Here is a 13,158-nt window from a genome sequence, read left to right as displayed (position 1 = left end):
TCACTATCAGGAGAAAAAACCCAGAGTGGGAAGCAATATTTTCAAATCATATCTGATAAGAGTTTAGTGTCCTGGACATATGAAGAGCTCTTAAATCTCAACAACAAAGACAGTCTGGTTGAAAATTGGGTGTAGGATTAGTCACGACATGTCTCCAGATGCACAAATGGCCAACAAGCATATTAAAATATGCTCAACACAGGTATTAGGGAAGTGCAAATTAAAACCACAAAGAGATGCCACTTCACATCCACAAGGAGAGTTAGCATAAAAGTATGGGTAGAAACAAGCATTGACAAGGATGCGGAGCAATTGGAACCCTAGTGTATTTCTGGTGGGAATGTAAAATGGTGCAGCTGCTGCAGGAAAACAGATTCCTCAAAATTAAATACTTACCATATGACCTAGCAACCCACTCCTGGGTACATACTGAAAAGGACTGAAAATAGGTGTTTCCACAAAACCTTGTACATAAGTATTCACAGCAGTACTATTCCGCAAGAGTGAAAATGTGGAACAGAGAAAGCTAAGCAGAAACAACCCGAGCAACCCTCCCTTGATGAATGAATAAATGAAATGCGGTGCATCCCTCCAATGCAAGTACTAACCAACCGTAAGGCGGAATGAAAGACTGACAGCTGCCACAGCATGAACTTTGCAAAGTCATGTTAAGTGAAAGGAGCCAGTCCAAAAAGTCACATATTGTATGATTATATGAACGATCAGAGCATTTGAGACCATGGAGACAGAAAGCCAATTATTGGTTGGCAAGGCTTGGGGGGCTGGGGGAGTCACAAGCGACTCATTAAAGAGAACAGGGTTTTTCTTTCTGAGATGATGAAAATTTTTCAAGATCTTTTTTGAAACTAGATAGTGGTGATGGTTGCACAGCATTGTGATTGTACTAAATGCTACCAAAGTGCACATTTTAAACTAGTTAAAATGGTAAATTTCATGTTAAAGTTAATTTGTATAGGGGGTCCCACAAGTGGTGTGGCCCACTTCACAAATCTAAACCTGAGTCAGCCTGCACTTAGGGGAAATACCTGCCAAGGGAACCTAACGCCACCATCATAATCCTCCAATCCAGCTTTGGTGAGTCCACCTCACCCTAGAAAATGGGACCCACCAACCTTGTAAGGAAACCCCCACCTCCTTAGCCAATCATGCCCTGTTTCAGGGTTGCCTTTTAAGCTCTATAAACCTCACTCTTGCCTTCCAATCCCTGGGAAAGAGTACCCACTGTTTGTGAGGCCCTGTGCCCCCACCCATGGAGTGTCTTTCCTTGGATCAAGGACATCACACTCATCACCAGGTTGTTTTAGTTTTGTCCTTTGACAATGTTATGTGTATCTTACCGCTGTGAAAGAGTAATAAACTGAATCTTTGGAAAAAAAACAAAAGCGACAATTACTAGAGTAAATGTACAAATCCACAATCATACATGGAGACTTGTACATACCCATGAATTGATGCATCAAGCAGGCAACAAACTGGGATATAATTATTTGAACAAAAAATTAATTTTGGGCTAATAGGTCTTTACAGAACTTCAGATTTGCCATTAAGAATACACGCTTTTCCAGGACACATAACATTTATAAAAATTGACGAAACAAATCTCAATAAACACCTTAGAACGAGTAACTTGTCATATATTCTCACTACAATTTGAGAGTCAATAATAAAAAGATAATTTAAAAGTGAAACAAAATAAGTGAAATAAAAAGATTCGGTTCAAATTACTCTTTCCCCCGAATAACTAAACTAGAACAAAATCTGACATTAGTGTAGAAAAACTATGAGGTGGTGAGTTTGGATTAATGATGGTTAACCTGGGTATGGGATACGCTTGCAAGTAACTGGGCAAAGAACTGAAGGAGCCCATACTCTTGACAACACAGCTGTTTTAATGTTTTGCCTCGGCTTAAGGCTGTCACCTTCCTCACTGATCTTCAGAGCAGGCGAGATGCCTCATTAAATTTCTTTGATGAGAACGTTTCTGTCAACTACTATTCAACTGCATTCAAAGCGCACCCTGCATTCCGAGTCAGGAAACAAGACTGAGTCTCCATCCTTAAGGAGCTCACAGATGACTTGACTTTAAACAAGGAGACGCCCACAACGATCCAATCTACGGTCATGGGTCTGCAGGGACGGGGTTCTGTACTTCAATCCACCGTCACGGTGGGTCCGATCGACTGTAAACCCGCCCACGTCCCATCCTCCGAACCGCCTGGGCTCAGGCTCGACGCTGCGAGGGTCTCCGCGGGCGCTACTGCCTGGGGCACCGGGAACCGCGGGGCGGGGCGGGGCGGGCGAGGGCGGGGCCTGAGGGAACGAGCGCCGTGCTTGGCCCCGCCTCCCGCCCACTTTTACGACAGCCGGGGAGCCCTGCCGCCCGGCGGGCTGGTCGCCCAGCTGGTGGCGCCTCAGCTCTCCCTCCCCAGCCATCCGCTGTCGATTGGTGGCGCCTGCTCGGCACGCGCGGAGCTCGATTGCCGCTGCCTGCGGGGGAGAAGCGTCGCCGCCGCCGCCGCCGCCGCCGCCGCGGGCTCGGTGGTGAGGAAGCGCCTAGGCCCCGGCCTGCTGTGGGGCCTCGCCGAGCGCCTGGGCTCGCCTGCCGCCCCGCCGCCCGCTTCGCCCACTTCCCGTCCCACGCGGCTGGGCGCTGCGCAGCCTGCCGGAGCCATGGAGGACGAGGTGGTCCGCATTGCCAAGAAGATGGACAAGATGGTGCAGAAGAAGAACGCGGTGAGCGCGGCGGGCGGCGCGGGCCGGAGGGAGGCCGGGCGGCGGGCGGGGGCCGGACTCGGGGGCCCATCGGCCCGAGGGAGCTCCTGGCCCGCGCCGCCTGCCCGCCGGCCCGGCCTCCCCGCGAGACGCCGGCGAGGCCCGCGCCCTGGGGAGGGGTCCTGATGGGGGGTGGGGCATCCTGTCCCGCGGCCGCGTCCCGGGGAGGGAGTTCTGGGGGAGGTCCTGCGGGGGCCGTCTGATCCTGAGGCCGCGTCCTGGGGAGGGGGTTGTGAGGAGGGAGTCCTAGGGGGGGTATCCTGCCTCACGTCCTGAGGAGAGAGGGCCCTCGGGAGGGAGTCCTGGGGGCGTCTTCTCCCTCGTCCTGGGGAGGGGGTTGTGAGGAGGGGCTCTGAGGGAGCGTCCTGTTCGTGGCCGCATTCTGGGGAGGCTGTCTTGGTGGGGGTCGGGTGGTCCTGAAGCCACGTCCTAGGGAGGGGGTCCTGGGGGGACATCCTGTCCCACGTCCTGAGGAGAGAGGGTCCTAAGGAGGGAGTCCTGGGGAGGGGGTCTCAGGGAGGGCGTTCGGTCCGGCGGCCGCAGGCGTTAGGACCCACTCTGGGCGCTCCGGGGTCCCTCGTGGTTGGTGCAGCCTAGTAAACTTGATCGAGGCGTTCTCCTTTATTATTGTAAACTTGATGGTGCTAAAGCCTCGCTGATTTCGCTTAAGAATCGAAAGAGTACAGAGAGCCCTCACTGTTTGAGAGAATTCATTCTCCGGGCTCGTTGGCCAACGACGAGCAACATCAAATAGAGGGATGTCTGTGATGTGTTCTAGACCTCAAGCTGATAAAGCAAGATGTGAGATTCCTGGATCTTATTTTTGAAGAAGGCCAAACATTCACTTGATTATCTCAACTACCCTGCATGTTTGTTTAGCAATTTAAAAAGTTTAACTATGCCAGCGGTGTGCTTGGCAAGTAGCTAAACGCTTTTTTACGAGTCGATCCTGTTAGGCGGTACAGTGCGGAAGAAATAATTTAGGCACACACACTGACGAGGGTGTGCTGGTAGATGGATTTGGACAAATGTCGTTGCAGGCTACTCACTAAGTGGTTTTACGGTTAATGCCAGTGGCGCTATCTGTTATGATAATGTGTTTATGTGAAGGTGTCCTCTGGTGGTTTTTTATGAGGTGTTCCAGTTTCTGCATCTCTGACCACCTGTGTGTGTGTGCCATTCTTAGTCCTTTGCTTAAGAGTCATCTGTTTTCAGCTCAACTTCTAAAATTCTTTGTCAAACTAATGTTAAGGAGGAAAGGGATGCTCTGATTTGTGCGGCACTTCAGAGCTACAAAGTGTCTGTGCAAAATTTTTCTGAGACTCAGGAGACACAGCTATGCTGTATCCACTTTACAGAATAAGCAACCAAGTCAGAGATCAAGTAGTTCACCTACTCAAATTAAGCGTGCAATTTGGATTAAGCCAGGACCCAGGTTTTCTACTGGTCAGCATGCCAGAGCAGGAAGTAGTGTTAAACACTGAATTCTTCAGACTTCAGACATGGTCTGTTCCTCTTTTCCTCTGACAGGTGCATTGCCCAGCATGAAATTTCATACCCTGTTAATCTGTATTTGCAATTTTGGCCTTTTAAAGGATATCCTGTTTGTTTTCTGTGCCAGACGTTACTTGTGCCGTTTTTCCTTCCTATGGATGGAGCCCTGTCATTCTCTACTGCAAGTGATGAGTTCTGGGTATTTGATAGGCTGAACATGTCTGTTACTTTGTTTAAACTGGCAAGTTGTTTTCTTTGGGGAGAGAACCTAGACTCCCACAGTAGAAGCTAGCTCCTAGGAAAAAAGGCCTTTTGTTGGGTGATTTTTTTTCTCTAACTCAGGCTATGTAATGTGTATTCTTTAATCATGTAGTGCCCGAGGTGTTTGTTTTTGTTTGTTTGTTTCCTCTCCCTGTAACTGGTGCTTCTTAAAAACGAAGGATTCCTTAGTGGGCAGGCGTGTTGAGGACCAGTTTGTATTTATCTGCAGTTCTCACATTGTAAACGCATAACGTGTTTGCGAGAGAAAGAGGATGGGCTCGGCAGATAGGCCTCAAGTCTCATTCTTCTCAAATCCTATTTTTCTGGTAGTACAAAACTTTACCGATATGAAACGTCTCTCCAAAAAGAAAGGTTAAGATTGACTGTCTCTTTTTACTTTTTTTTATTCTCTCTTTTCCTGTCTGTCTTACAGAAGTTCAAACAGGCAAATGAAATAAAGGGAAATGGTCTGAATGACTCTCCCTCCCTGCCCTTCAAAGCTCATCAACAGACCATAAATAGCTTTTTAAGTGTTCAATAATTTAACTGAAGTTGTTCTGTGGGTTACAGGATTATGGTAGATTTGTTTCTCTCTCTCTCTCTCTTTTTTTTTTTTGTGGTTTCTAGATTTTCCCTGTGAGCTATTTTTCATATTATTTTTATACTGAGAAAAAGTGAACTTTGCTTGAAAAATAATGGTTGTGTTATGAATTGAAGTTTAAATGCCGTTATTAGATTTTCTTTTTCTGGTTTGCTGTAGTTTTTGTTTGTTTGTTTTAACTAAAGCATAGTTGATTCTCATAGTTGTTTCTGGTGTACAGCATAGTGATTCAGTTATACATATATATTCTTTTTCATATTCTTTTTCATTATAGGTTATTATAAGCTACTGAATATAGTTCCCTGTGCTACACAGTAGGACCTAGTTGCTTATCTATATCTTTTTAGATATTATTTTGTTTTAATAAAACCATAGGTGTCACTTTTAAACAATAGTAAAACCATTTATTGAGTTACTGCTCTGAACCATGCATTCTACTAAGTATACCTACCTTATCTTATTTACTCCTCGGATTGTTTGTTGAGATAAGTATTATCTCCATTCTTAAAAACAAGGAAATGAAGTAATTAGAAAGTTAAGTGAATCGCTTTAAGCCAGATGGCTAGAAAGTGGTCAAATTAAGATGTGAATCTAAATCCGTTTTGCTTCAAATCCAGTTCTACTCTTGTTTCGCTGTACCATCTCTCTAGAAGACCGTTGCATCTGTGTCTGAACCTTGCCTGGGTCCAGTTCAGTGCATATACGACTGGGAAGTAAGGGTATTTGCTGTTCTGGAGCAGACAGATTTCCCTAAATATCCCCACAACATCGACCCTAGTACTACCCAGAATGTTGCCCCATGTGTATACTTTATTTTAATCAGTATTAGCAGTTTTACAAGTACACACTTTGAGACCATGATGAACCACATAAATTAGTTCCAAATTTTCAGATATTGGCTGTTCTTTACTTAGCTTTTTTTCTTGTCATTTTGACTTGATGTCAGTAAGCAAATCTGACTACTCATCTGGGTTCAAATTTTGGCTCTTCCAAACTTTAGCTGTGTAATCTTAGGCAAGTTTCTTAACATCTCTAAAATGTTTTTCTTGGTGGTAAATTGGAGATAACTTAGTAAAGAATGGATGAATAGAAAATTCTTGGCCTAGGATATGGTAAGGGCTAAAAAACCTTCTGGATTATCTTTGTAAAGAATTTATAACACTAGACTGTGGAAAGAGGAGTCAGGTAAGAACTTAGAATTTTCAAGTTTATGGACACATTTTGTGAGTGGCGTTGAGGTTTGTCTGTTTTTTCTTCATTGAAGGCTAAGGGCTGAGTAGATTAAATTGTGCAGAGAGAGAAATTGAAACATGTTAGAATTTCCTAGGAGCTGGGATACTTGGAATGTAAGTCTTGATGGTACCTGGTTTGCAGAAAGAACTTTCGTTTCCCTATCAGGGTTAGATTAATTAGCATAAATCAAAACTTAGAATGACTATATAATTTTTTATAACAGCTTTATTGAGGTATACAATACAGTTCATCCTTTTAAAGTATACGATTCAGTGGTTTTTAATACATTCACAGATTTGTTCAACTGTCACCACTATCTAATTTTAGAATAGCCTCATTCTGAATAGAAACTGTAACCCATTAAATAGTCACCATCTCCCTCCTCCCCCCAGTCTACTTTCTTTCTCTGTGGATTTGCCTGTTTGGGACGTGTGGTATAAATGGCATCACACAGTCTGGTCTTTTGTGTCTGGTTTCTTCCACTTCGTGTTTTCAGTGTTCATCTGTGTTGTAGCATGTGTCAGTACTTCATTCCCTTGTATTGCTGAGTAGCTCTCCTTTCTGCTGATGGATATACCATGTTTTGTTTATTCATTCATCATTTGATGGACATTTTGGGCACTTTCCACTTTTTGCTTATTATGGGTAATCTGCTAAGAATGTTCTTGAGCAAGTCTTTGGACACGTTTTCATTTCTGTTGGGTATATACTAGGAGTAGAATTGCTGGGTTATCTAATTACTATGTTTAGCCTTTTGAGGAACTGCCCAACTGTTGTCCATAGTTGTTGCACATTTCACATTCTCAGTAGTGTATGGGAGTTCCAGTTTCACCGCATCGTCACCAACACTCATTACGTTGTCTTTTTGATGATAGCCGTCGTTGTGAGTGTGAAGTGGTGTCTCATCGTGGTTTTGATCTGCATTTCTCTCATGACTGATGATGATGAACATTTTTCTTTGCTCGTTTGCCATTTGTATATCTTTGGAGAAATGTCTGTTCAGGTCCTTTGCCCATTTTTTAATCGAGTATTTGGATTATTGAGTTGTAAGAATTCTTTATATTCTGAATACTAGACCCTTATCAGAGACAGGATTTGCATATATTGTGTCCCATTCTGTTGTCACTCTCTTGATGACGTCTTTTGAAATACAGGAGCGTTTAATTTTTGTGAAGTCAAATTTATATATTTTTTCTTTTGTCACTTATGCTTTTGCTGTAGAATAACTACAAAATTGAGGTAACAGTAAAATTATATTTCCTAGTTTATAGTGATGTTGCTGAGCTGTAACTCAAATATTTATAATGTGTTTCCTTTCTAAAAAAAAAAGTGGCATCATAGTTTTTTAAACCTTGAAATCGCATCATAATTCTTACTAAGAAGTATTTTGAGTTGGTTGAGGTTAAATAATGCTCACTTAAAATACTGGCTTTATGGCTCTTTGAAAATACTGTTGTGGTAGAAATAGATAATTAAAAATTTTTTTCTACGCCTCATCAGCCATCTCCTATGTGTCAGGCACTCTGTTTCGATATTTCGTATGTGTTATATTACCTCACCTGACTATTTTAACTACTGGGGGTCGGTGTATTATGCTCACCAACATATAAAGAAGCTGAGGCATGAAAAGACCAAGTAATATTCCCAAGATCTTATAATTAGAAAATGACCGAGCAGGGATGTGGATGCAGGTCTGTCACATACACGTAGCCCGTGTTCTTAACCGCATGTTCTGTGTTACTCCTTCCCTCTTACATCTCCTTGAGGAGAAAGATGTTTGTGTCCTGCACGGTCTTGTAGATGCTGGGTCTGAATACCATACTTTGTAAAAGTGCTTGTTTCTGATGACAGACAGCAGTGTCAACGATGTAATACAGTAATATGTAGCGTTGTTTATTTTCCAGCCAGTACTGTGAACTAAATTTGACTCTGGAAGTTAAAGTAGAATCTTTCTTTCTCTTGCATCATTACCTGTAGGAGATGCTGCAATCAGATAGACTTGACCTTTGGAGGCAGGTGATGACTGGGGAAGGGTGGAGTACAGTTTGTTTGGTGATGCTGTTCACCGAGTTCACGGAGCACAGCTGCCAAGGGGGACTGTGGAATGGGAAGTGAGTGGGGCAAGGTTGGGACCCTGGGCTCTTGTCTTAGGAAACTTGTAGAATTGTGATGCTGTACTTCCTTTCTGAGTGATGCTAGGTCAGAAATCAATCTGAAAGACCATGGAGACTTGGGTGGAAGAAAATTACCTACGGTTAATATAGGATACAGGTCCACAGTCTCTTAAGACCTTTAGAGTCTGATATATTTGAGAGTGCCAGATTGTTCAGGTTTTATAAGGATAATATGGTACATACATCATATATTTCGTAATATCCGCAACAAGATCTGGGCAGTTTCCAGCAATCAGACATCAGCATTTCTGTAGTGAAATGCAGCACTCTCACGTGAAGTGGGAGAAGTGGAACATAAACAGTTTCATGCATCTGTTGAGATTAGATGTTGCTACCAAATGAGTTTATTGAAAATCTAGGAGAAATCTTTCGGTTTTCAAAAGGATTTTGGTTTGGGGATTTGCTGATATGGGATTGAAGACACTCGCTCACGAAAATGTCATGCCTGTAGAAATTCTTGATTAATAGTAAATTTAAAGTCAGTGTTTTATTTTTTAACAATTTAATGTTTTACTTTTTTTAGTTACCTCTAAATAAAAAGAAATTATTGCATTTTATGATCAGAAGGGATCTTTAAGCAATGAATCACTAAAATCCTTCATAATAACCTGTTTCATAATTTCTTTTTTCTTTCTTATGTGGGGGGAAGTAATTAGGTTTGTTTGTTTGTTTAATGGAGGCACTGGGGATTGAACCCAGGACCTTGTGCATGCTGGGCATGCTGTCTGCCACTGAGCTATATCTTACCCCCATTTCATAATTTCTGTTGAACTTGAAGGACTGGGTTAAATTAAAATGACGTACCTGTTTATTGCCAGAAGTTAAGTTAATACTGTTTTATTCTCCACAGCTAAGTCTGTCTGTCAGCTTTGGATGGAAAAATTATATGGCTGGAAATCCTTGCTTGATTTTAAATTTGAGAAATATAATGATACCATGAGATGCCAGGCTTGTTTCCTGCTTTGGAGTGCATATGAGGGGCATGCGCTGGGGCGTTCTGTTTTCCTGACGTGTGCTGTATTTCACTGATCCGCATGGTGCCTCGTTTTCACATTTTCACATTTCAGAGAGCAGAATGAGATACGTATTGTTGGCCAGATGGCCACTGGGATGTATTTTCACAGGCAGGACATCAAACCCAGTGTCAGCATTGCAGGATGGGTGTCAGGGGCTCTGAACCGTGAGTGGAGCGCGCTCTGAATCCCAAGGAACCGAATGGTTGAAGAGCAGTGGGGGTGAAGGGGTTGAGCTCTGCACACTGCGGTGCCTGCTAAGAGCTAAGGGCTCTTAGCTCTTTTGTGGATTCTTCTGTGAAATGCAGCATTATTAGTGTCTTGATATAACTTTTTGTGGACTAAAAACAGATATTATTGAGTCTGAGTCAGTAAGTGATTCATAAGCGTTAGATGCTGAATGCGAAGTAATTTTAGAAACACCTTAGCCAGTTTTGCTTATATTTTTCTTTTTCTGTATGTAAAAGTTGATGTATGATAAAAATTCTAAGTCTGAAGGAATTGTGAAAGTAAGAGGAAATAAGACAGTTTCTTATTCTAGTTTAATCGTTTTTTAATTAGTGGTATATAGAATAGTGTGTCCAAATATAGTACACTAAGTACATTAAGTGACTGTTAGACTAAATAAGGTATGACAGATTAAGTGATGTATTAGGTGAGATGATGTCGGGTAGATTGAATGAATATCTAAATTGCAGTGTTGGCCACAGCCTGTAGGGGGAGCTGTTGCTTCTCGTGCGATTCCATTGCTCTTTTAACTTGAGCCACTTTCCATAAATCTTCCATGAGTCTTATTTTGTTCCATCTTCAGCTACATGGGAGCCTTTTGATCCTAGATGGGAACTGGCAGGGGACAGGCCTGTGAGCTTAACGTAGATTTTAATTCTGGATTTTCTTTCAGAATTTGCTCTTTACTCCTTTGCGAGAACCAGGGAGACAGCAGTGTTCTTGTGACAGAGCAGTGAGCCACAGAGATGTCAAGACACCCCAGTGAGGCGGTGCCCCCCCCACTCTCCCTGTGTGTGAGCGGGTGCACCTCGGGACCCCCATTCCCACTCCCCCGTCCTCACACAGGGGCTTGCCATGGAAATTTGGGGTGGGTCATACCACCACAGTAAGAGATGTACTATATATTTCTCATCAGGACACATGTAAATAAATACTGAAAATAAACATCACAAAACAACTGAGTCATAACATAGTAAACGGATTTTATGATCCTCTAATGAGCCGCAAGCCCTATTTGGAAAACTCTCTCTGTCATATCTGCATCTCTGTCTACTATTCTCTTCACATGAATAAGTGAGCCATAGTGAATTGTGGACAGGAAAACATAAATTTAAATCTCTAGTTACTCCTTGCTTTACTGTCTGGGAAATTCACTGTGAAATTACTTTGCTTTATAGGCTGGAGCACTGGATTTGTTGAAGGAGCTTAAGAACATTCCCATGACCCTGGAGTTACTACAGGTATGTGCTGCTGTGTGTCGTGATTTTTGAATAGGCAGTTGTGAAATACTGAAACACCTTCCGTACCAATATAATTATTTTTGTATTTTCCTGTTACAGTGTAAACCATTATTAACTTCTGTTTTTTTAAGGTGGTAACGTAAATAAATAAACTGAGTTACCATTACAGAAAAACGTTGCCTTCCTCGAGAAGAATAAAACCCGAATGTCCTGGGTTGGCAGTGGAAATGAAATCTCACTGTGAAAGGAAGTTGGACTCTCGGCCCTGATTTGATCTCCCAGGATTTCACTTTCCTATCTGCTGTCCCTTGCTGCTGCAGGGTGAGGGTGGCCTCAGGGTGAGGGTGGCAGCTCGCTCTCCTCTCTTTGCACCAGCCAGCGTGTGCACAGTCAGATGTCAAGTAGTCATTACGGAGACTCGTTACTGAAGTCTTAATGTTCCATCAAGACTAAACCTAAAACTTTAACAAAAGTCAGAATGTTAAAAAGGAAAGGAAATAGTTAGCAACATGAGTCTGGCTATTTTCTTGTGCACATTTCTTATTGTATGAGTGCCACCTTTGATATGTCTATTCCATTAAGTCAGAATTTAGCAAAGTGTGATAGGGGTATGTACGTGGTTGAGAAAAAAGATCACTTATTTTCACTAACATCTAACTGAAATTGAGCGTCTCTTTCAGTTATGAAGGCAGTGGACCACAATTATATTAGCATTATTTATGACTAGCTGAGAGAAATCACAGACGTTCTAACTTCATATTGTAGTTCTTATGGGTGTACTGACGTCTGGTTTTGCTCATTATTATGTTGGCTATTAAACTTAGGCTAGAGCTTACTCAGTGTTTCAATAAAGGAGCGCATATATTACCATGTCACATTTAAGAAAATATTTTGTAACTTTATATTATGTAATTGGTTTTCTCTGTAATCCTATGTATCTTATTTAACTTATTTTAAAAGCATTCTGAGAAGGAGCCCATAAGCTTCCGATTACCAAAGGGATCCGTGGTGCGAAGAGGTGAAGAACGCCTCCTCTAACTGTAGGACCAGAGAAAGAGAGAGGGGGCGAGCCATTAAGTCCTGTCTTCCCAGGGCAGATGTCCCATCCAAGGGTCAGCAGCTTCTGGCAAATCAGTTCTGAGAGTAACCTTGCCTTTGAGTCACCACCTTACCACCTGGGTGTGACCTTATCCTGGCAGATCTATGTAGGGATAACCACATTGACAGCAACATAGTAATCCCAGGGTTCAAAAGATGCGTAGCTTTATAGAAGGTGTGGACTTTGGGTAGGGTTATCCTATATAATACACCTTTAGTTTTTTTGTATGCTTCGTTCCTTGGAAAGTCGGTGTATTTATATAACAAACATTTGAGTTTTTTATTAGGATTAGAAATTGTGTTGGGGTTATAAAGACATGATAGTTTACATGTAAAAATGTTTTGTTTCTCTTAGGTAGATACCTAAGAGAGTGCAGCTGCTGAGTGGTATGGCAATTTTATGTTGAACATTTTGAGGACCTGCCAGACTATTTTCCTAAGTGGCTGTGCCATTTTCCATTCCCAACAGCAAGTAAATGAGGGTTCCAGTTTATCCACATTCTTGTCCACACTTGCCCTTATCTGTCTTTGATGATAGCCATCCTGGTGGGTGTGAAGCGATGTTTCATTGTGGTGTTGGTTTCCATTTCTCTGATGACTGAATGAGGAAACGTCATTTCATGTGCTTGTTGACCATTTGTGTGTCTTTGGAGAAGTGTCTATACAGATCCTTTGCCTACTTTTAAGTTCGGTAATACGTCTTTTTATTATTGAGATGCAGTAGTTCTTTATATGTTCTAGAATACAGTTATCTCCCGTTCTGTAGAATAGCTTTACTTTCCTGGTGGTGTTCTTTGAAACACAGAAGTTTGAAATTTTGTTGTAGTCTAATTTATCTATTTTCTTTGGTTGCTCTGCTTTGAGGTGTCATGTCTAAGAAACCATTGCCTAATTCAAGATTACAGAGACTTATTCCTATGTTTTCTTCTAAGAGTCTTACAGTTTTAGCCCTTTCATTTAGGTCTGTGATTTAAGTTAATCTTCATGTGTGGCATAAAGAAGTCCAACTCCATTCTCATTTG

At 42.3% G+C, this 13,158-nt stretch overlaps 1 protein-coding gene across 2 annotated transcripts in view; it reads left to right on the top strand.

The window, feature by feature from the left end:
* The first annotated feature begins 2,533 nt into the window (after nucleotides 1-2,533).
* Nucleotides 2,534-13,158, top strand: part of TCEA1 (transcription elongation factor A1) — a 28,701-nt gene continuing 18,076 nt past the window's right edge. Inside the window, exons 1-2 of one of the 2 annotated variants that reach the window (XM_031441626.2) lie at nucleotides 2,534-2,754; nucleotides 10,976-11,038. In XM_031441626.2, coding sequence (XP_031297486.2) covers nucleotides 2,692-2,754; nucleotides 10,976-11,038 — 126 coding nt within the window. In that variant the 5' untranslated portion in view covers nucleotides 2,534-2,691. The remainder of the gene's footprint in view (nucleotides 2,755-10,975; nucleotides 11,039-13,158) is intronic. The other variant, XM_031441625.2, reaches the window with a different exon arrangement.

Source organism: Camelus dromedarius, chromosome 30 (assembly GCF_036321535.1).
Source record: "Camelus dromedarius isolate mCamDro1 chromosome 30, mCamDro1.pat, whole genome shotgun sequence".
Classification (NCBI taxonomy): Eukaryota; Metazoa; Chordata; class Mammalia; order Artiodactyla; family Camelidae; genus Camelus; species Camelus dromedarius.
The sequence above is the reverse complement of the archived record's forward strand: the minus strand, read 5'-3'. Positions and strand labels throughout refer to the sequence as shown.